This window comes from Carassius auratus, chromosome 16 (genome assembly GCF_003368295.1).
Source record: "Carassius auratus strain Wakin chromosome 16, ASM336829v1, whole genome shotgun sequence".
Lineage (NCBI taxonomy): Eukaryota > Metazoa > Chordata > Actinopteri > Cypriniformes > Cyprinidae > Carassius > Carassius auratus.
In genome coordinates this window covers 6804425-6829635 of record NC_039258.1, presented here as the reverse complement: position 1 = coordinate 6829635, position 25211 = coordinate 6804425, and the positions used below count along the sequence as shown (strand labels likewise).

General features: G+C 37.3%; 1 protein-coding gene across 1 annotated transcript; it reads right to left on the bottom strand.

Annotated features, from left to right (window-relative positions):
* Positions 1 to 356: 356 nt before the first annotated feature.
* On the bottom strand, positions 357 to 25211 carry tgfbr2b (transforming growth factor beta receptor 2b). Its single transcript, XM_026283685.1, has 7 exons — positions 24918 to 25211; positions 19923 to 20076; positions 19090 to 19274; positions 10948 to 11750; positions 8250 to 8391; positions 3276 to 3403; positions 357 to 1249 (listed from the first exon to the last, which is right to left on the bottom strand). The coding sequence occupies exons 1-7, from the start codon at positions 25009 to 25011 to the stop codon at positions 1061 to 1063; spliced, it is 1695 nt and encodes a 564-aa protein (XP_026139470.1). The 5' UTR covers positions 25012 to 25211; the 3' UTR covers positions 357 to 1060.

Sequence of the window (25211 nt, the reverse complement as noted above, 5' to 3'; positions counted from 1 at the left end):
TTGATTAAACAACAGCTTAAGGTTTTCTTGGAATAGAAACCCTGAGGCTTATGTACAGAAAAGCGAGGCATATTTGACGGCTGACTTTCAGTTAAGAGGTTTGTTTCCCAGAAAACACTGAACTGGCGAGCATGCATGACAACTGTTAATGGAATGTTTGTTAAGGTGAACTGAAAACATTGTTGCAACCAGCGGCGGTATTACAGGTAATTGTCAATCATCTTTGATGTGAAAGGAGCCTTCACGAATTTCCCAGGCTGAGAGCTAAAACACTGTCTAACGATGAATCCCACTCATAATCCAAAGAATTATACACAACAAACAGGCTGTATTAAAGAAAATGAAAAACACGACCATTTTGTGTGTCAATACTGTACATAAATGTATTTTAATCCTCAAAGATTTACAATATATTACATAAAAAAGTAGTAAAAGAGAGGCACAATTTAATATCCAGGATCTGTGAACATGAGGCACTTTGTGAACTTAAAAATACTGTTTCATTTAACACATTTTTTAGGAATGTGCAGCATACACTCTTCCCTTTTTTGGCTCTCTCAATAGTGTGGGTTGATTTTTATGTCGAAAGCTGTATTTACAATATACTTTTTTCTTTGGCTAACAAGCACAATACATATCTCGATAAAAGCAACTCCAAACACACACACACACACTACTAGTCTTAAACACACTCGCACACACAAATCTCTCACTGAACACATTCTTCCATGAATCCAGAAAATCCTGAAGTGATCTGTAGAAAGTCTTACAATCTCCTATGAATCTTTAGTGTTGAGGCGAAACATTTTCCTGATTACATTTGGCTCTCGGTCAGCTGTCAAGAGGAGAAACCCAGCGTCTGTCCAGCTCCTCTTGCTCGGTAGCCTGACCTTCCTCAGTGTGAGCTATGCATAATCTGATAAAGTGCATGAAATCTTTGGTTATGAAACATAAAGCTTTATGGAAAGGCCACATTCTTCCACTCCACCTTACTGGAAGGATCCAAACATTCAGTTTCTGCAGAAAGAGAGAGTGAGTGACCCTTTTCTCCCTCTCTCTCTCATTTGTCATCGCTCACGCTCACAGAGCAATCTTCCGGAATCTTCTCCTCGGAGCTGCTGCAGGTGGACAACTTGTCTAGGTCGTCGTCCATCTCGCTGAAGCGTTCGGCCACACAATGCGCCGTGAGCCGGGCCTCAGGATCGTGATCCCAGCACTCGTTGATGGTGGAACAGACTGCAGCCACACCCTGGAGACAAAAAAAAAAAAAGTTGTCTGTGCATGTGTTGTGATTATTTTAGTCACAGTCAATGTTTACATGGACATCAATAATCAAATTATTTACCTTATTCTAAATAAGACAACATTACGATTAAAGTGTTTACCATATTTTCCGGACTATAATTCACACTTTTTTTCATAGTTTGGTTGGTCCTGCGACTTATAGTAAGGTGTGACGTATTTATACAAATTAATTTGACATGAACCAAGAGAAATGAACTAAGAGAAATGAACCAAGATAAAACATTACCGTCAAGAGCCGCCAGAGGGCGCTCTATGCTGCTCAGTGCTCCTGTAGTCCATAGACAGTAAAAGAAATGGACACAGCGACCCCATTGGAACTCAATTGAGACAAGTGAAGCCCATTTTTAGCTATTTTAGCACTTCCGTTTCTGATGCGCAAACTCAAACTAAGCTTGATGACGTCAGCAACCTGTCTGACAGATGTAAATCTTCTAGTAGCTGTGCGTGCAAACTGCCATCGTTAATCTTGCAGAGACGACGAGCTTGAGCGGGGAGTTCTTTGGCGTGAGTGAGCAGGAGTAAGTATTCTGATTAATTATTTTGTATAGTATTTTAAAATGTTAATATTAACACATTAAGTTAATTGCCTGCGAGCTTCTCCTCCTGTCTGTACGGTAATGTGACAGAGAGTCGCGTGGTTATGACGCAATCGTTAGCCTATTTTTACAAAAACTGTTTTTACGGGGCCATAATGTAACATAGAAGGTAATGGAGCCCTTTATAAATTGTTGTGTGTCTTTAGAAATAAATAATGGACAAATGGAGTCTTTAAACCACCTCAGATGTAAAGTTATTCGCTGTCAAAGTGACGCCAAAATGAATGGGAGTCAATGGGATGCTAACGCAAGTGAAGTTCTGCTACAAGATGGCGGCACGCGGCCGACTTCAACTTCTGGTTGACTTCCTTCCCGCCTGCTGTAGTTACTGAAGACATAGAGCGCCCTCTCGCGGCTGTAGAAGGTAATGTTTTCTCTTGGTTCTTGGTTCTAAATAAATGCGACTTATAGTCCAGTGCGACTTATATGTTTTTTTTCCTCATCATGACGTATTTTTGGACTGATGCGACTTATACTCAGGTGCAACTTATAGACCCAAAAATACGGTACATGAGTTGCTTTTAGAATATTCCTTTTATGTTCCCGTTTTATGAAAAGTCCAACACAACGGTAATAATGTGATTAAGATGTACATGTCTATACTGTACTTCGATAATGTGGCTAAAATAGGAGTACTCCACATGCGTTTACTTTGAGTAAACTTAAACTTTAGCAAAATGTTTTGATTTTTTGAAAACTTTGATTGAGGTAATCAAAAATCTGTTAACATGGTAGATTCTTAATCAGAGTATTTTCTTTCCTGTGTAAAAATCACAATACTGTTGTCCATGTAAACGTATACTTACTATTTAGTTTATTACTCACTATTTCTTATCAACATCTTCATATTCCTGGTGTTTTTTTTTTTTATCTTTTAATTTCTCTTTTTGTCAATAAACATTACAATTCAAAGGTCTGGGATTGGTTTGACAGTCAAACCAATATAAATATCGAAACATCCTTAAAACTAGACACATTAACATGGGAAGCAAAATGACATAATATATTCACGGTTTACAGAAAAAAACAAAAACAAATAGAAATGTTTCATTTTATGGAAAAAAAAAATCAATTATTATTCAAAAATTTTTATCTTATGCTCACCAAAGCATTTTATTCAAGATTCTTTGATGAATCAGAAAGTTTGAACATAAGAACAGCATTTATTTGCAATTGAAATCTTTTGCAACATTATAAATGTATTCACTCTCACTTTTGATCCAATTCACTGCTTCATTGCTTTATAATATTATCAATTTCTTAAAAAACATTTTTTTTTTTCCCAAAAGCTCCCCAAAGGAGTTGCTTGTCTCTCTGCTAATATGCTGTCTTTACTATGTTCTGAGATCAAAATACAACTCCAAACTGATTTACCTGGTGTTTCATCCAGCTGTTGGGGATCTCTGGCCTGCCCCGGTCTCTCAGAACGTTGTCCTTCATGCTCTCCACACAGGGGTGCTCTCGGACTTTCGAGCCAAATGGAGGTTCGTAATCCTTAACCTCTGCAAAGACACACACGAGACTATCAGATAATCTGACATATGATCTATCCCCTTATGACAGCATGAAGAATCATTGTTGGAGAGCATGTGGTCGTGACTAGTGAGAAGCACTGAGTTTGGAAGCTGGAAGAAAGCCTTGAATGGGGAAAAGAACGCATGTTTCATATGCTCTGGTTATTATACCCTGAAAAAACATAAATACAGCATCTGGAGAAAAATCGGAAGAAATCAGTTTCTCCATCAGAATGGCAACAATAAGCAATGCTGAGTTAGTGGGTCATTTGTTTTGTTCACAAGAACAAAGTGATGAAATATGAGGCTAATCACTGGACTGTGCCAGCGAGCTCCGAAAACAGATTTTCCAGACCTTGTGAAACTTGCAGCTGCAGAGGCCCAATCATATATCTGTCCTCAGCCTCCATGGCCAAGTACTTGACCAGAGCCAGCTATAGATAACACACAAACACACACAGGGCGCTAAAAAAAATCTGCAAGAAACACAAAAACCTCCACTTTCCCAAAACAGTCGGAGATGTCATAAAACAGCAGTTATTGTCCTCTTCTTGGCCAATATAAAATCTATTACTGCAAATGATGGTGGATGAGTTAGTTTACTTTGGAGCGGTTGGCTCTTGATTGCAGAGTGTGTTTTGTGGTTCTTGCCCAGCACTCTGGGCCCACAGGAAGGGGCTAGGCCAGCGTGCAGCCTGGGACAGGAAGTGGAGGACTGTGATTGGGCCCCTGCGGAGAAGCTGACTCCAAAAGTGAATGCATCCTGTTTTTGACAAGTGGACTTCCCCTGTTTCAGCTCTTAAACAAAATACTCCCGCCCGTACAGTGCTATTTCTGCTGTCCTCGGTGCCCCGTGTGAGGGTCAGACCTGATGGTGGTAAACTGGACTAGATCAGAGCTTAGCATGCATGCAGTCCATAGATAAGGACACATTGCTGTCTGCAACATTAAAGCGTTATTCCACCCAATAATAATAATATTTTTCATTAATCACTTATCCCCATGTTGTTCCAAAACCGTAAAAGCTTATTTTGTCTTTGGAACACATTTAAGATATTTTATTAATCAAACCATAACGTTACGGTTGAACCACTGATGGTAGATAGACTATTCTGATGATGTCTTTTATACTTTTCTGGACCTTGACAGTGTAAGTTACTTGGCAGTCTATGGGATTGTCATAAGCCTCCCAGTTTTCATCCAAAATATCTTAAATTGTGTTCTGAAGATGAACAAAGCTTTTATGGGTTTGGAATGACATGGGGGTAATGGATTAATGACAACATTTTCATTTTAGGGTGGAGTATCCCTTTAAGACCATGCACATCTTTCTTTTTGGGTCTTTCTTGCTTTTTCTATGTGTCCTGATTTGCACAAGGGGCTGAGCTACTCAAATGCACTTGCTATGTGAGGAATGCCGTGGTTTTCGGGAACAGATGTCATGCGCGCAGAGGCCTCACACCCCAGGCCCAGCTAGAAGTATCCAGGGAATCTATATATTTTTTTTAAATAGAGTTTCCCCTTCAGATTAACCGTCTGCTACCTCCACAGACCTGCCTGTCTGAGTCTCTGTCTGGGAAAGAGTCAAAGAAGAATAAAGAAAACGCTTTATGAGTGCTTCTTCATTCTTGAGTGCTTTAATGTCTCAGAGATAGATTTTTATGAAAATGAAATAATATATACATATTATTTTATTACATTATTTTATGTATGTATTTATTTATATAATAAAACGTGACCTTAAAAGATATACCATTTATTATGTTTTTTATTGTTCCAGACATTGACTTATGAAAAATATGAAAATCCATCATAAAAAAATGTATGTTTAAAACCATACTAATCTAAACGAAAAGTGAAATAATCAAACCCTTCCAGAATTGACTGTGTGAAAATGTATTTAATTGAAACTGTATTAAAGCATGCTAATAGATAATTTATAGAATTGTTTCTATAAAACTGAATGTCCATCAGACATGTCATGACATTAACCAACAATTCTGTCCTCAATAAAATACTTTTTGAACATTGTTTTTTTATTTCAAAAGGTAAAAAAATAATTTATTAACATTATATACAGTATATATATATATATATATATATATATATATATATATATATATATATATATATAGTGAGAGAAAGAGAGAGAGTACAAATTATTATTTTTTAAATATTTGTGGAATAAAATAATGCTAATTTCAGTTAGTATTTGTATATACATGTACACACACACACACACACAATCTATCTATCTATCTATGATTTATGAAAATTGCATAGTTAATAATAATAAATAAATGAATAAATTATTTCTGAAAAAAATGATACACTGACACACAAAGAGAGAGGGAGGGAGAGAGAGAGAGAGATTTAAGTGTTCATAAATCACAGTAAGGAGCTGAGATTCCTGTTTAAACACTAGGGCCTACTTAATTGTCCCCTAAAGAGGAATGTGACAGCAATGTTGTCAGACCGGATGATTTTTCAGGCTTTAGTCAGAAAAATTTGGGGTGGATCATGAGCGCACAACACCCTTGGCTCTTTTGTGTGTTTGTGAAGAGCGTGACGGCAGTGAAACAGAGACCTGTACTGATGGATGGCCACCCTGCATGGGCCTCGGCCACCTGCTAGCCAACTGCTGTCCTCCATTTAGTTGTGTTCCCATCTTCCTCTGAGGACAGGAGGGAGTTCTCCTCGGCTGGCAGGGTCTCAAGTTTGCTCTACTACTCCAGACCAGGCCACACCCAGAGCTAATTCAGGACTTACTAGCATACACAGTGAGCCACAGCTTTCCATTTCACCATCGCCCACACTTGGGCTTTCTGCAGCTGCTGTCTGCAAGTGCTACATCCCTAAATGTTTCTTATCCCCCTTTTTGAAAGAGATCCCAGGTTTTTCACATTGCATTCTTAAGGTGCTACTGGAACAGAGGAGACAGACCCTGGGATGTCTGTCTCAACCCCCCTCGACACAGACAGTCTGGCTGAAAACAGCTCCAGCTCTGCAGATAAGCTCCAAGCAGCATGACAGGAGGACTCAGCCACAGAGAGGCATGCCGGGGCATGTGGGTAACAACTCAACAGGCACAGTGACAGTGTGTGAAACAACATACAGATGCAAATACACTGCCACTCATATTACCAAAGTTGATTAAAATAGTAAATTGCTGCACCTTTATTCAAACGCGAGCAGAATTTTGAGATGCAACTTCTGAACTTCACATTCTTCACATTCACATTCTGTTTTCCAGTAAATTATGTAAACACCCTTAAACCGAGATACATTTACATGGGAAGCAGAATTACATAACATCAGATTTTCAGAGAAATCTAATAAGATTTTGCTTAATTTATGTTCAAAAGTTTAAGGTTTCGATGTTTAAGTGCTTTTGAAAGAGGTCTCTTATGTTCACCAAGGCTACATTTATTTGAGAAAAATACAGTATTACAGTGAAATATTATAAAAACTTTAAATAACAGTTTTCTACTGAAATATATTTTAAATTGTAATTTATTCCTGTGATGGCAAAACTGAATTTTCAGCAGCCTTGCTCCAGTCTTCAGTTTCGCATGATCCTCCAGAAATCATTCTAATAAGCCGTTTTGGTGCTCAAGAAATGTGTTTTATTATGATCATTCTTCTTCTTCTTATTATTATTATTATATGTAACTGCCAAAAACTATTGTACTGCTTAATATCTTTTATACTGTGGAAACTGCAATTTTCTCTCTCTTTTTTGTTCTGATGAATTCAAAAGAACATAATTTATTTCAAATATAAATATTTTGTAAGATTATAAATGTTTGTGATATTTTTATACAACCTTTATTAATAAAAGTATTAATTAATTTTAAAAAAAGAAAAGAAAAACTTGGTGACTTAGAGAATGTTTTCTCCATTTTTCCACTACAAAACACAAATTAAGATTTATTTAGCCAGCTAGTTATTGCAGTATAACATCTTATTTGTATATATATAAAAATTCGAACCAAATAAGATGTTTATGTAATATAATATAATATATAAAGTAACCCTGTCTGATTATTCCCGTGTAAGAAAACAAACAAATCCATTTTTTCCTCTATCATGAGAGGATCAAAGTTGTATAGAAAATCCAGTAGGCTTCATCCATTCTGTTCATTTAACCCTTACTAGGATGAATACTCAGCAGACTGACTTTTTATTGGGCAGTAACGGATCATTTTTTAATGCAGGAAAAGGCCTAAACAGCAACACACTCCCTCCCTCTTCCTCAGTTTTCACATGCATTAATGTTTATATTTATATCCATAACTAATTACCGTTTCTGTTGTTGTATTTCATACATATGAGAGCATAAATGCTCAACGACAGCTATGTGTATACTGTTTTTAACTCCGATATGTCAGTATGGCAAAAATACGCTAGCATCTGTCTTCCCACCTGACCAAAGAAGGGAAAGTTCTTAGGAAGCACTTGACATTTCACACATTCCTTACATTCCCCAAACAGAGTGAGGAGTATGCTGTACCATCTCTGCTCTTGCTGAAGAACGGCTAATCCAATAACAGGAAGCTGCAAATCGCTCAAAACACATTGTGGGCCGCAGTGGGCTTTCCATGCAGTCTTCACAAACAATAGCTCAATGATGGCAACAGTAAAAACAAAGTGCCACTAACAGAACCAGACAAAAAGCGAGCCTATTTTCATCCCTGTTCTCCTTGAGGAACAATTCTAGGCAGAATAGAAACAGAATAGCATTGTCTCAAGTTTACTAATCATATTGGTTTGGGAAATGCCAAAATAAGAGTTTTGTTTCAAAGTAAGACCTGGCTGATGTTTGTGTACTCACCTCCAATGGCGTTACACCTGGACGTGATCTCCCACAGCACCAGGGCCATGGAGTAGACATCGGTTTGCTTGAATGACTCGATGTTCTCAAGGTTGATCCTTGATTCCAGCACTTCTGGAGCCATGTACCTGGCTGTACCCACCTGACAATCAGATACAAAGGACACCTTTTATCAATTTTATATTCCATTTTTCTGAATGTCATGACCATGTGAACACAGCATTTAGTAAAACACTTCTTTTCCTACTTTTATCAGTTATATTATTACTTATTATTACTCGTTATAAATATATTCCTTAATTTTTTTAGTGAATCTGAAAATATTATAACTACTAATTAATATTAATAAACGATTACAATGACACATTTTATGTATTTTTAAAAAAATCTTATGATTGTCAATAAATAGCAAATAAATGCAAATATAGTATTATCATCATCTAAACTATAATAATGATATAATTACTATGATTATGACATCACGTTTATTTATTCATTTATTAATAATAAAAAATAAAATAATGAAACTTGAATTATTATGATTGTCATGACAACACAACTATGTCATTATTACCTGTAAATCAAATTTATTATCTACTAAATATGTTTATCTATAACAAACTATTTCAATTATATGTATTGACAACAGAAATATATTTTTGTATTATTATTATTATTATTATTATTATTATTATTATTATTATTAATGGTTTTATCAGTGTTGTTGTTGTTGTTTTGAGGGTACCAAGCTATTTTCATCTCTTTTTTTATTCCTTTAACTTTAAAACACTTCAGCTCACTTTATTACTTGACCTCACTTTAAAAGTAAAAAGGTCACACCAATCAATCAACAAACCTAAACAGTGATAATTACACATAACCTTAGCATTGAAGTTTAAACTCCCTTTGAACTCTGTCTGAACTGAATGTTGACATACATCAGAGAACTCTGGTATGGAGAGACGTCGCAGAGTCAGGTGATTGTTAACTAGTTTATTACTGATTCACTCGCTGCCTTTGTCTTTTCATTTTCAGCTCGTGAATCATAAATCTGAGCCGACCGTTTGAACAAAGGGCACACATACATAAAACGCACACATCTGCACATGGTGAGATGCCTGAGGGGACTTTCCCTGCAAGTTATGACCTGACGCACCTGCCACTGTAAATCTGCACAATTCTAGGTATGGAACACGCCAACGCTTCACTTGACACTTACCAATCAATAAGAGCAAGTGAATCTAGGTAGTCTCGTGCTGCACTGGGGTTGATGGAAAGTTTCAGTTAAGCTTTAGGGGATAGACTCCATTAAAGTATCAGGTTTAAAATTAATGGAGTCTCTTATGCTCATCAAGGCTGTATTTATTTGATTAAATATACAGAAAACATACTTCAATACTATTGTTTTTCTGTTTTAATATACTTTAAAATATAATTTATTTAGTTGAATTTTCAGCATCAATACTCCAGTCTTCAGTGTCACATGACCTTTCAGAAATCATTCTAATATGCTGATTTATTATCAGTGCTGCAAACAGTTGTGCTGGATCATGTTTTTTTTTTTTAGCAAACTGATATTTTTTTATTTTCTTTTATGAATAATAAATTAAATTATTTTCTAACAATATGAGCCTTTACTATAACTTTTCTGTATCCATTTAACACAATAAAATTATTCATTACTTTAAAAAACAAACAAAAGAAAGAAAGAAAAAACATATACTGACTCCAAACTTTTGAACGGTAGTGTATATTGTAACACAAGATTTCCATTTTGAATAAATGCTGTATTTTTTTTTTTTTTATATATTCATAAAAGAATCACAGGTTCCGAAAAAGTCATGAAGCAGCACAACTCTTTTCAACACTGTCAGCAAATCAGCATATAAGAATGATTTCTGAAGGATCATGTGACATGAAGACTGGAGTAATGATGCTGAAAATTCAGCTTTGCATCACATGAATAAATGATATTTTAAATTATATTGAAATAGAAATTGTTAGGAAAGAAACTTAGGTAAAAATATGTAAAAAATTTTACTGATCCCAAACTTTTGAACGGTAGTGTATATGTGTGTGTGTGTGTGTGTGTGTTTGTGTGTGTGTGTGTGTGTGTGTGTGTGTGTGTATACAAGAAGCCTGTCTTAATTAAACAATTCACAATATTTCATGAAAGTGGACGTTGGCTGCTGATCTCTTTCATTCTGATGTGTTTGCTGATTGGTTAAAATTAAATTCATGTTAGAAAAGTCTTGAAATAAATTATACAAATCAATTGATTTCTCAGTAAAGAGAAAGTATCTGCCTTTAAGAAACCGGAGTGATGCACTCTATTGCATACTAGCGCATTTACATTCAATCTGAAGAAACTGAATTTATATTCTATACATGCAATGAAAACTATTGGTCAAAATAATTTTTGGAATAATTACATTTTTTTTTTTTTTTGTGATTTCTGACTGTAATAATGGCTCCTGAAAATTCACCAGGAATAAACACCATTTTCAGAAAACAGTTATTTTGAATTAGTAGTAGTATTTCACAATATTGCTCTTTTTACTGAATATATCATCAAATAAACGCAGCCTTGGTGAGGGTCTTCTTTCAGAGACATAAAAAAGGTGTTTGATTGATAATGTAGAAGCTATTTATTTGCTGTATAAGGACTATGAAGATGAAATATTGTTGCATGACCCACCTGTCCACTGTTGGCCAAGTCATCCACTGACAGAGAGTTGTCAAGGCGGAGGCCAAGTCCAAAGTCACAGAGGACACAAGTGAGGTCATTCTTCACCAGGATGTTAGAGCTCTTCAGATCTCGGTGGACAATGGGTACTTTGGGCCGCCCGCAAGGGGTGTGGTCACTATGCAAATGAGCCACACCCTGGGCCAGCGAGCCCCCGAGCAGCCGCAGGTCCTCCCAGCTGATGAGGTGTCGAGTCAGGTACTCCTGCAGGTTCCCGCGTGGATGATAGGCGGTGATCAGCCAGTACTGTTTCTCCACCTTCCTCTCCTCGGCCGTCAGGAAGTGTAGGATGTTCTCGTGCTTCAGATCGATGTCCGAGAATATTTCCTTTTCATTCTTCCAGGACGCGTACTCTTCATAAGGGAAGATTTTCACCGCCACCGTCTCGAACTGTTCTGAGGGGCTTTGTCTCAGCTTGGCTTTGTACACTTCGGCGAAGCGGCCCTTGCCCACCTGAAGGTCCAGCTCGATGGGCAGAGGTTCTGTGTTGTGGTTGATGTTGTTGGCGTGCGTGGAGCTGCTGTCGGAGCGGTCGTCGTCCATCATGATGGCACAGGCGTCGCTACAGTCCAGCGGGCCTTTGGGGCCCTTGCGTTTGGACGGCTTCTTGGTCTCCCACTCATCGAGTTTGCGGCGACGGTACATGCGGTACCAGTAGAAGGAGGCGATGACCAGCACAGCCAGAACAAGGAGGGGCAACAAACTGACCAGGATCACCAACACCACCTGATTATTTGTGGGGTCCGGACCTAAAGCTGGAGAGAAAGCAGAAGGATGTCAACATTTGCCACAGCTCAGCACAGGGCAAATGCATATCAAAACAACTTATTTGCATACTTATGAACCAATGCACTGTCTAAAAAAAAATAAAAAAAATATTTTGCATACAGAAAATTCAGATAAATTTGAATCGATTATAAATCAAGCCCGTTTAGACAAACAATATTTGCCCAAATGTTGTCTCAATTATCCTAAAAGAGTTGTCTGAACAAACAACGCCATTATTGGCTTTCCAAATTGGTTTCCTTCAGGAGGCGAACACTTCAGAGTTTACCTCATATTAACGGTGTAAGACAGAAAAGATGAGAAATCAATATTTGTTGTGTTGCTAATCGATCATTTGCTAAACAAGAAATCTTTAGTTGACCTGACAGCAATTTATTGGCTGAGGGCATTTCGCTGATATTTTGTATTTAATGAATGAACAAATTCAAATTAGTTAAACAATGTCGTATTACTGGAAACATTTCTAAATGTAGGTAAATGAATAAAAAGTAAATAAATCAACTAAAATGCTGTGAAATTACAATGAAAGTATTAAAACAATAAACAACTAATACTATTATTATTATTATGATCAAATCCAATTTGACTGAACAAAGCGACCACTGGGAACATTTGGAAAAGTAAATATAGTGATATATGCAATCTAGTCAAAGGTAGTGATGCTTTGTGTCCTCGAGCAAAGTATACTGGAAGTCACTTTGGGAGGAAGGATCTATTAATTGACTACTAATTTAGAGCCATTTGAAATAGCAGCCATAACCATCTAGTTATCTAGTACCCAGGTTGACTGAACTCCTAATCATTAACCCAGTTTGTGAGCAGACAGTTGTTTTCTGCCACACCAGAGAGCTTGAGCCAATCTCACACAGTAAGAGTCTGTTCTGTGACTTCATCTTTCAAGGCAAAGTTTACACTGCTACGACGTGCGCCTGCCAACCCGAGGACTGGCTTGGAAGCCCGAACACTGCAGGTTCAATCCAGAGACGAAGTGAGAGTTGCCAACTACGTGGGCAGAGAGTGGAGTCAGTGTTTCGTCTGTCTGCATTCTTCCATCAAACACACAGACACGCCTTATCATTGAGACACAGACATAAAAAGAACAGAAATGGATCCACAACACTGGGAGAAGAAACCCGTCAAAAAATGCCAATGCGTTTGGCAGACAGAACAGACAGCAAACACATGCAAAAAGCATAGACGTGTGGTGCAGAGGGAACACTCAACTCTTCACATACAGCGGCAGAAACCTCTTCTCGAGCCAAACAACCAATATAAACATGCATGAAATCACAGCACCTTTTCCAGCCATATAAAACAGGATGCCAGTCACACTGCTCCGGTCCATGACATTATCAGCTAATAAGAGGAACTTTTCTGCAGGCTCTACTGTTAAACGCATCACTGTACATCTGTGCCAGGGTCTTAACAAGAATCAAGTGGATTACGCGTTCCAAAACCTCTGACTCACAAGTTAATCTATTAAAATGTAATTGCTTCTCGTGACCAATAGACATGTTTCTCATTAGCGCATTAGCAAACACCGCTATTATTGCCATTACTCACACTTACTGGAAAAGGATTCATTAAGAATGCAGAACTTCTCTGCAGCATATTGGGTTTTTAATTTCAGAGTGTTGGTCGATAGTGGATATTTAATTCATGTCTGCCTATGTTTACATGACCTTTGCCTTCCTATAGCTCAAACAGTAAAGTATGGTGCTAATTAAAAAAAAAAGTGTGGTTTGAATGCATTCCAAGTGACTGTGCATCAGCCAAATGCATAAAAAATAAAGCCATGAAGAGCAATATGGCTCGAAACATCACTGTTGGTGAGAACTTACATATAAAATTTTAGAGTTTTTTTGTGGAAGCCCGTTTGCGCCATGTGATATAAACTCGTAATTCAGAGAAATTAAGTCAAAACTGCACGATATAAACTCGCAATTGTGAGTTATAAAGTCAGTATTGTGTGAAATAAAGATGCAATTCTGAGAAATAAAGTCAGAATTGCAAAATAAAAACTTAATTGTGGCATCTTTTCACAGAATTGCGAGTTTATGTCTTGCAATTCTGACTTTAAAACACACATTTCCGATTTTATGAAGTAAAAAATAAAGTTTGTATCTATTTTATCCAATTATTATTCTGACTTAATTTATTACAATTGCTAGTTTATATACTGCTATTCTGACTTTATAACTAGCAATTGTGAGTCTATATCACACAATCGCAGAATAGCGATAGAAAATTTAGAATTGTGAAATAAAAACTATTTAGTGGCAGAAATGGGATTCGATATTGGTGGGTCAGCTTTTTCCTTTTTATTATTTTTTTTTTTTTGCATGCTGATGTGTGTGCTTTTTACAAACAAATCTGCTTTTTTATGTTGTATTACTAAATTCCCTTTTGGCATACAGTTTGTAGTGTTTTTTTGTTCATTATTCTTTGATAAAACATAGAATTTAATTTTTGCTTTCAGCTATTTTCATTTTTTAAATGACATTTCTTTCTTTTTTTACATTTTTAAATCATGGCACTCATACTAAACGATTTCTCACCAAAAACTTCAAAAGCTTTCCATGACTTTTCCAGTTAACAAACTCTCAGAACATGAGGTTTCACATATTCCTTAAGCTTATCGATGCAGACAGGCCAATTCTCTCCACCCTCTTGCGTACTAACGATCAATGGCAAACAAGCTTCGAACTGCTTTCATTTGCTGGGCACATTGTGTACTTGCTTTACTTTTGAAAAATGTCACAATTCAAAGTGAGGATTCCCATATGTACGTTACTGCCTTTTGGATCCCTGTCCTGATGTGAGTTTAGAGTACTGCCAGACTCCGATTGGTAACATGCTCTACATGAGAAACACAGACCTATTACTGTTTGTTTGTTATGGCTACGACTTTGTTTTATAGAATGGCTCATACCGCAAACAAGTATTTATTTTTCTCTCACTAACACCGTTTTGATCTGTTGTTGGCTTTCTCGGTGTGACTCAGACCTTTTAACAATCTGCTCTATAACTGGAGGCCAAGATTCCTTAGCATGTGAGTGTGGATGTGTTTGCGAGCCAGCGTGTATACGTGCAGGTCAGGGTTGGATTGAAAGTAAAGTCGGCACAAATCCTAAGTCTGCTCTCCTCCTGCTTTCCTTTATGTTCTTCTTTCCATCAAAATAACCTATGATAAAAAAACAACTGAGTAGAAACATATTGCCAGGTTGGAAATATTCCAGTGAGACACAGACACATGCTGCTGCTTATTTGTCCTGTCAGGCAAATGGCCTGGATTGTCATCCTAGGAAAGAATAAGGAGTACTTTCCACAAGATCTGAGAAAGAATATTTCGGCATCTTTCATTTTTGTGTGACAATAAGATGATGACACTGATATGTCAAAATAAGCACGGCATTTGGGTAAACAGCAGTGTTGGGAATAAAATTCAGGGGCAGAGGAGCTACATTTTTTAAGGAAAATTATGACAAACTGTATCTACCACAAAATATGTACCATTTAATTTTGATTTAATTTAAAAAAGGTTCTTCTATGGCATCGTGAAGCACCTTTATTTTTAAGAGTGTACATCACGATGTATTCTATGCGTCACTGCACTCAAAAATAAATAAATAAATAAATAAAAAATTAGAGTACGTTTAACATGGTTAGTTACTTTTTTATCATGACTGAGTAATGCAATTACACGTTATAGAAAGATTTACTAACACTGCCAACCACAGTTTCAGAAATAATACAGCACATGCAAACAGGAAATCTGATAAAAACGAAGGCTACAAGAATAACAACCTAGCTGAGTGTGAAGTTTGCTCATTTTCCTACTGTGATGGTAATGTATATAAATGGATTCATGTTGTGATAAAACCACAACATGCTTCCAGGACCTCTAAATCAAGACGCCTCCAAGGTTCCATATTCACTTCATGTTCCTTCTGATTGAGCCAATCACGTTTACAAGTAGAAAAACAGAAAAACATGTGTGCAAACCACAATGAAAAGTGCAACACGCTCCTTCTGACAAGCTTTATGAGTTGCTTATTAGAAACAAATGTACTATTGCTGGAGCGCTTAGGCAATAACGGCCATCACTGTGAAGAGAGTAGCAGCAAATGTGCCTGCTTCAATCATTGACATCAGTCTTCATATCTCAACATCATCCCATTTCAGAGCCAAATTTAAACAAACTGTAGAACATCAAGTTACAAAATCTTTTTTTTTTTCTCAATTAAAGCATTAAACATTTCAATGTTTTTTTTTTCACTCAGTGGCTGCTTATTGAAATGTTTTCACAAACTCCATTTTGAAGAACAGCACTAATAGTCTGCAGGCCAATTACATAGATTTAAGCAGAAACTAAATTTTAATTTTCTGGTACTGTATACTAATGACAGTACTCCTCGGTTAACCACAGCTTCTCCATTTCCCTTCTTCTAGATGAAACTCCATTCATTTATCTGAAGCTTCGTTTAAAAGGCATAATGACATCTTCATGCAGTCAGACTGCTTATGCCATAATGCCTCTAAATGTGAAACTGAAATCTCGCAGGAATAATCTACAGGATGAAGACAGTGGATAGACCAATACATCAGTCACTTTTTATTTTAATAATCTGTTCATCAATTACAACCAATAACTTTATATACTGTATGTTATAGTTATCGGTGTGTGTATATGCATATTAACTCAAATCAATGTTTTGAGGGAAGTAGCTGTGTAATAAGTTAATAAATTAAAATAAAAAAAATAAAAACATTTAGGACGATACACACCTGATTATTCTGTTGGGGTTTATTCTGTTATAATATAACAAAAAAAAATTTTTTTTTTTGAAGTTGTGGCCTAGTGGTTAGAGAATTGTGACTCCTAACCCTAGGGTTGTGGGTTCGAATCTCGGGCCTGCAATACCACGACTTAGGTGCTCTTGAGCAAGGCACCGATCCCCCAACCGCCCGGGCGCTTTGGATGGGTTAAATGCAGAGCACGAATTCTGAGTATGGGTCAACATACTTGGCTGAATTTCGCCTCACTTTACTTTCACTTTCATACAGCTATAATAATTATTCAAAATAATGGTCTTTAAAAAAAACGTATAAAACAATATGGCAGTACTGACACTAAAAATGAAAAGACGCTCTCTGGAGAACATCTAGACACCCTCATGAAGTACATTCAAGGGCAGTTCTCGAAATATCTAGAAAAATATACCATTGTACCTTCAGTAAACAAAGGCACCTTTAGTTTTCAGAGTATTTCCACCTTAAAGTCCACCTAGGCCAAAAGTAGCAGTAGCTTGCCTTTCTGTTTATTCGATTCAGCATAAAATGTGTGTGAAATTGCTCCACAACAAAGCCCTGCTGTGGAGTACGTAATTATTAGCTGGTGTGTACACTCTGCAGCTGCCATAATGAAGTCCAAAGAAACGGCGGCATCTCCAGCCGAATACAGAATAGGGAGCTTATCGCTGGACCCTGCAGGCTCTCAGCCACAGTTAATGTCATAAAAATGTTATGGTCCGGGAAAACAATGCCTGGCATTTTTGGAGAAATATGCCATGGAACCGTTCCAATAAGTAAACATGGACTTCCTGCAATACTTCCCCACTCTGGCAGGGAATGAGGCCTCCTTCGCCGGATGGAATTACAGCCTCCCTCAACTGTTCTTACAGAGCAAACACTACAGGCATCAAACACCTGCTCAAACATCATCTTTCACAACATAACTCCACAATTTACCAACGGTAGAATCCGTCTTCAGTAGCTTATGATAAACGTGTTTATGTACTGAAAGAAGGAAGCAGACTCTCCTCAAGATAACCCACACCTAAGAAATCCCCACGTACTGTTTTAGGTTTATACATACATAGCATACAATTTGGATATTCCTTGTTTAAAAACGGAAATGTGGCTCTTTGAAGCATACGAAACATGCAATAAACTTTCCAAATAGTGGTAAATAAGGTTATTTTAGTAAATGCCTAGTGCACACAGCTGTTTTGCCATGTGGTTGTGATGTCTCTGCTTCAAGTTACACAGACAGGAAACCACATGTCTGAGATCCTCGGCCGTCCACTCAACCAAAGCCAATAGAAAGTCTGTCTTAGACAGCACAGCCCGGCCAGAAACAATGCAGCTGCTTTAGAACGTTACGACAACCTGAGCTCACATACCAGAGCGTGTTACACGCTACGAGCCAGTGCTAAATAGTTAGCATTGTACAGCTTGTGCGTGGGAGATAAACATGTTCTGCTTGGGTTTGGTTTATCAGCTCAGTTGAGTGCTGTTTATCTAGTGCGCTGAAGTGTAGCACTATCAAAACCAAAACTAGCTGAAACACGGTTCAGTATTTACACACTAACGCAAGTTTCTATAGTCAATGGAAAACCTCAGAGAGATATGATGTAGGCTACATCACATGAGAAGCTTCAGAGGTTGAAATGCTCTGGTTTCACTTACCAATTTGCAGGCCCACACGGAATCTTTGACTGCAGAACGCCAGATTTCCACCGATTTGGAATGTCTGTCATTCATAAAATTCTACAAAATTCCCAACCTTTTCATCAGAGTAATTTTAGCCTTATTTATATACTATTATAGCATTTATTCATATTTTTAACTAGCTTTCATTTTTATATTTTCAGAATATTTTTTTAATAATTTTACTACGTGCTTTTGTCATTTTTATTAGTTTTTTCATATTTAAATTTAACTAGTTTTATTTTAGTTTTAGTAGCCTAATCATAGTACAGTTAGTTGCCAAAAGTAACCATTCTAATTAAGCTTTATATTCTATGTTATTTCTAATAAAAATTTTATTTTAAATAGTTTTTAGTAAACAATTAAAACAATGCCTGGCATCTGCATCCATTTCAATTCTAAAATCAACTATTTCAGAATAAAAATAATAATAGGGCTTGGCTTGATTTTAGGTTGGATTGTGAAAGTTGGTGTTACCAGAATGATTGGAAGAGAAAGGGTTTATTGCAATTCATTTTTTTAGGTCAGTCAATAAAGAAAAGTCATTTTTGAATCAAAGCATCCATTCTGATGAAAAATCTTCTGATGAAAAAGTTGTGCCATGTTTAAATCCATTCAGCAGTTTTTCCTTCAAAATCAGCCGGGAAAAACATGATGCCGCAGATTCCATGGCCTGTCAGCTGGATCAACCTGAAGTACCTTGCTCAAGGACACAATGGTTGGAAACCACACTACTATAAAGCACTACTACCAAAGACACTAATAGGGAGGATACACAAAATTTGAAAGAAGAAGGAAATGAAGAGGGAAACTTACGGAGTGTGAACATCAGCATGTCATTACATTCCTCGTCGTTGCAGGAACAGATGTGGAATGGGCCTATATTGGACATCCTCTTTTTCATTTCGCACTTGGTGTTGGTGTAGTTCTCCAACATGATGCCATAGAGGGGTTTGGAGGGGTTGTGGCACAACGTCTCGATCGTGTTGTTGGAATCACTCCTGACGAGCACAAACACATACACTATTATCATAGGGATTATGATATCAAATGACAGTTCTTTTGTCAATATAAAAAACAGTTCAATTGTTATTTTACATTCTCAGTTGACATTGACAATAAAAAAAATATAATGCATGTTCCCTTGTTGCTATATCATTAAACATAATAAGCACTTCGATACAGCAATTACTTGTTGCTATATTTAACTGTGCTTTTTCCATAAATGAATATGAAATGACATCATTTTCATTTCAGAGCAAAACTTGCTAGTATTTACTGGTATTGAATTGGATTATGAAGTGTTAGGCCTTTGGATAATATTGGATCATTTAATTTCTTCTCCTCACCACTTGACCTTGGTTATGTAAGCAGAAAAGAAAAGTTCCCTCAGAAGTGCTGAAAGTTCTCACATTTTGATAAAACCCACCAATATGTACTTAAACTTAGCATATTAATTAAGGCTCAATTTTGTTTTAAATATGATAATGATACTGCAAGCTGTGAACAAGATTCATTGGTGATTTTTGACTGTTGTGCAAAGCAGATGTTTTACACTTGCAAATAACAGATGTTTTACACTTGCAAATAACAGATGTTTTACACTTCATGAAAAGTTGTAGAAGAATATGACTTGGACAGTGACATACCAGATAGCCACACAGACTTCACCAGCAGAGGGACAGATGGATGTGATGCTGCAGTTGCTTTCACAGGTGCCGGTGCCTTTACAGTTGGATGCCTCCACGTCACAGAACTTACACAGTTGAGAGAACAGAATTGGACTTGAAGGATGCATCCCATCTAGGATAAAACAGAAACAAGGTAACCTATTAAACCAATTTACTCTTTTAATCAACATTTCTGATCAAATGTTGCATCTACTGCCCTTGTGTATTGTCCTAAGGGACCATAAAAGAGTGCGAGATGAAATGCTGGCGGTTTCTGTTATCAGATATACACACTGCTCACTCTTTTATCTGCTTTTCAATGCCCTGTTTAAACGTGCCTTCATATCCAGCTCCCTTGTCAAGTTCGTGAAACTCTGACCTAAATGCACTGATGCGATCAAGCAAACACCAGCACAAAGAGACCAAACGGCATCAAACTCCTGTATCTGAGAGTACAGACTGACATCAGGACCTCAGATCAGTGGAAAAGCTATACTACTGCCACTGGTTTAGTCTGTAAATCTAGACACCCGAAATGTGAGTTCAAGAACACGCAAGGGGTTGCTAGTTTGGTGCTGCATGAGTCATGTCTAAGTGTGTATAGTTCTTAAATTTCAGCGAGACTGTATTTGGCCAATCCATAAGAAGTCGTTAAACTGTATTACGTAATTTGTTAGTTTAGCTGCTCTTTGGAGTACCACAAACCTCCTTTCCTGTGATAAAAGGCCACCTTGGCTCTCTGGGACTGAAAGGGGCACCGGTCATTCAAACACACTGAAAGACTTCGAAATCAAACGCAGAGCAAAGCCCAAATGATATTTAAACACATTAATCACATTGCAAACTAATTAATTGTGCACAGTTTTGTTTTATTGCTCTAATGGAAACATTTTAAGGGGGTTCTTTGAGAAAAAAAGTGCAGTCTAGTTATTGTTAAATAAAACTTTAAAAAATGTTTTTCTTAACTAAAATAAAGCTGAAAAATGTATAATTGATATTTGTAAAATAGGTGAAAAACAAACTTTTAAACTAACTGAAGTAAGCTAAAGTGGAAGTATCAGAATTATTAAAAATTAAAAAATAAAGCCAAATGGAAACATTAAAAATATAAAACTGACAAAAAAAAAAAAAAAAAAAAACACACACACAAAAAAAAAATTACTAAAAATAAAGCATGCATTACCCTTTTTTAACTTTAGATTACATTTTCAATCCTCTAACACCCACTTAATCAACAAAAACACTTGTCATTTCATTTTTAACAAAATGAACATCTAGGCCCATGTTTCATATTGTAAACTATAATGTTGTGATGTCTATTAACTTGAAGCATTTAAATGATTTATTTTAGTTTTAAGTGTTTTGTTTGCCATTTATTTTGAAATTAAATAATATATGATTTTTATATCAGTCATACCATGAAAATAATTATCAGCTTATCTGAATCAGGTTAAATGTAATATTATTGCATTCCTAGTCTGAATTGCTGGAAAGCATCCAATTGAAATGTGAACTCCACTCTCTGTTCTCTCATTGGTTGTTGGCATATTCACATATAATAAAGTTTGACTCATTTTCAATGGTCTGTTGTCATTCATGATGCTGCCTCAGATTTCCAATTTTCACTGAAAATGAATGATATGTTCACTGTCACTGTCAGTGTGAATGCCTCTTAAGATTAAAACCGGAGTCACTTGCAGTTCAGTCCAGCAGCACTAATTCCAAATGTTCAGGTCTCAATGATGGGAAACTGTTCTGATACAGAGAAGGCAGTACCATAACATGGTAGAGAGACAATCACAAGACCTTTGACCCCCATTTTCCCTTAACTCAGCTATCGCTCCTCGGTCTGTCTCCACCACTCTTCTGGAAAGGACGGAACAGGTGACCCGACCAAGGAAGGAAGCACAGATATGGCGGATGTGTGGCTTTCCTTCCACTGACAGAATAACAACCAAGACACTTCTACTGAAGAAACAACCAACCAACCACTAGAAAACATCACATTTGCTAATATTCAGCATTGGTTTAATGTCAACACAGTTTTGTAGCATAATAGGTTTGTTTTGACTGCATAAATAAAACCTACAAACTGATACCATCTTGTCTTAAGATCAATCCACTGTCATTTTTTGGCTGCTTTAGCTCTGTTTTTCGAGCTGAGCAGATAAGCAAGACTATGTGCTCTTTTAGTCCCTGGTTCACTGGAGCGAGCCAAGAGGGGATTGTGTCGGACACGAGGATATGAAGACAAATACGGTCAAATCAGATGCAGCCATTTTGAGGTTATGTGACCCCTCTTCTCATCCCGAGAAAGCTATTTTTGAGTTCTTGGCACAGAGGGCCGGAGAGGCTTCGGGAAAACAACCTACATCCACTAGCCTGGGTCTCACATGGCTTCAAGGGCCTACAAAGGAACTTTTTTTTTACTCCATAAGTATTGCTCACTGACTCTTTATCTACAGCCCGGCCTGACAGAATAACCGTATATACTGCAGAGCCATTACCTCACACTATTTCATTTGGATAGTATTCATAACACACCCAAAATTATTAAATTCTGTCATTAACTAGGGGTGGTGATGGCGCAGTGGATAAGACGCATGCCATTGGTCGGAGAGACCTGGGTTCGAATCCACTGTGAGACACCAATGTGTCCCTGAGCAAGACACTTAACCCCTAGTTGCTCCAGAGGCATGCGACCTCTGACATAAATAGCAATTGTAAGTCGCTTTGGATAAAAGTGTCAGCTAAATGAATAAATGAATAAATGTAAATGTAATTAGGTCTACTCATGTCTTTCCAAACCCAAAAAATATCTTAATTTGTGTTCGGATGATGAACGAAGGTCTCATGGTATTGGAACGGGAGTAATTAATGACAGAATTTACATTTTTGGGTAAACTAACCCTTTAACTTAAAATGTGTGATTCTTTTTCAAAGAGCCAAATGGAAATTAGGTCCTAATTACTGTACACAAGTTTGGTGCATAAACAGTTTTCAGATGTTTTTCTAACGTTGTTTAAAGACTCCACACTCCAGATAAGCAGAAAGAGCTCTGGCAGTCCACAAAAACATTTGATAAGGTACTTCAAAAATAACTGTACAAAATGCAAATGCAAAATTTTGGACAAACTGAGCACCATTAGTTGCACTTTAAAATTTCCCTTTTTAAATTTGACAGCAGAGTGACTCAACAACAACAAAACATGTGAGTTTAAGTGCATGATGCAAGAAAGGATGAGCTCAAAATGACCTATTTGGCCAGATGATTAATAAAAGTAACATTCTAGAGACACAAACAGGGAGGCAAGTGTCAGACCTGCATTCAGGAGCGTCTGATGCTATTTGCAATGCCAAAAACAAGCAGGGCGAAACTCTTGCACGTAACTCAAACGCAGCACACACAGCCCTAGTGTGTTTCAGCAGCAAAGTGTGCAGAGCTACATGCAGCCAAGCAAGGCTGGAAACAGGAAGTGGCAAAGATGTAGCTGGACATCTGGAAAATATGATTTCTGAAAGAAATATCTCTGTTGCTCCACCAAACACAGCGCTGTGTGACAAACATATGCTGCTGTATAATCACAGGCGTGAGGTGAGGAGGAGTTCAGTGAGTGTAATTAGTGTCTAAAGTAACCTGTAATCACAGAGGCTGAAATTAATGACAGGCCAGAGAGAGATAAACAATTTATACCAATGAGAGAAAGGACGCGGGGCTGGTTGAAATGGAAAAACGTCCTGCGCAAACTGTCAAACACTTCCACTTCAACCGTAAAGACAAACTCGTAATGTTTTTCAGCTGTCAGCTCATAAGGGCGTTCCCTTGTGCACACACTCATTTGAGGGAATAACAACAGAAACAAGTCGATGTATTAACATGATGAAATGTCATGCACTCAATTAGAGGAATGTGTTTGATTCCCATGTCTTTCAAAGCTTAATGAGACAGAATAAATGTCACGGTCACTAACAAATGTGCCCAAAGTGTGCCACTGTATTACAGTACTCGCAAGATTTCATACTGCTACAATGTTTTTTAAGGAATTGCATAGTACAAATAGGCTATTTTTCTGAACATTTATGCGTCCTTTTTTGCATTTCTTTCAGTTACTATAAATTATCATTAAGGCCATCTTAAAGTAGTTTATGACATGAAAAGACATGGTTCTAAACTTCTCACATCATGGCAATATAATGAATTATTAGTTTCCACTGATATGTAATCATTCAGCATGGTTCCCAACCGTTGTCCCTGAGGCACCCCAACACTGCACATTTTGCATGTCTCTTTTCTGTGACACACAGATCTTGGATTCTCTACTCATGAGCTGATGACCTGAATCTGGTTTGTTTGATAAAGGTGACATGCAAAAACGTGCACTGTTGGGGTGCCTCTAGGAACAGGGCTGGGAACCACTGGTTTACATCAAAGCACCACAAAGTAAAACCCATCTGATACAATCCCCATACCATGCAAAATACTTTATAAGGTGCCTATAACCTACACTTTACATTACATGGCCCTATACATATATAAAACTGACGTCAATTAGACCTATTTCTAATAAAGCAGTCACACTGATAACGGTTTTACAAACAAAATTATCACCGTCAAGTCAGTTGTATCAAAAACACAGATGTGGAAAGTTTAGTCTGCACAGGACAGAACAATAAAACTGCATTTTATGTTGACTGATGATGTCAAACACCTGAGCAAATATATGTTGCTTCTTATGCTCTTACGTAATTCCGGACAAGAAAAAATAACGCTGAAGCTGGCGTTCACTGAATGCGATCACCTGTTGCACGCCTTTAAAAGTAAGCAGTCAAGAAACAAACGCTCCACTATGAGAAAACGAGCCAGGGGAGATGATTAATACACGGGTCTCCTGCATAAAAACACACAATTACACTCGTAGTCTATATACCTGCCCACTTCAGAAAAGCGCAAGAGATGTCAAAACAGTAACTCACCGTCTCTGCTCCGATCCATGACAACCGAAGAAATCAAAAAAGTCCCCCAACAGAGCAGAGAAAGCCAATATTGCTCCATTAGAATCGCGATCATGTCCGTATCCCTCGCATAAATGTGAACCAGACCCAGCTGGCGTGGTTTGACCAGAAAGCGTGCTGATTTTAGCGTCTGATCCTGAGGGAAGCAGAGCGTCTCATGCTGCTGAGGTGAACAGTCACTGTGAGGGAATGTGTGGGCTCGAGTCGCTTACTGTTGCTCGCCTAGTGAAACAGGAAATCTTCAGAAAGGGCAGG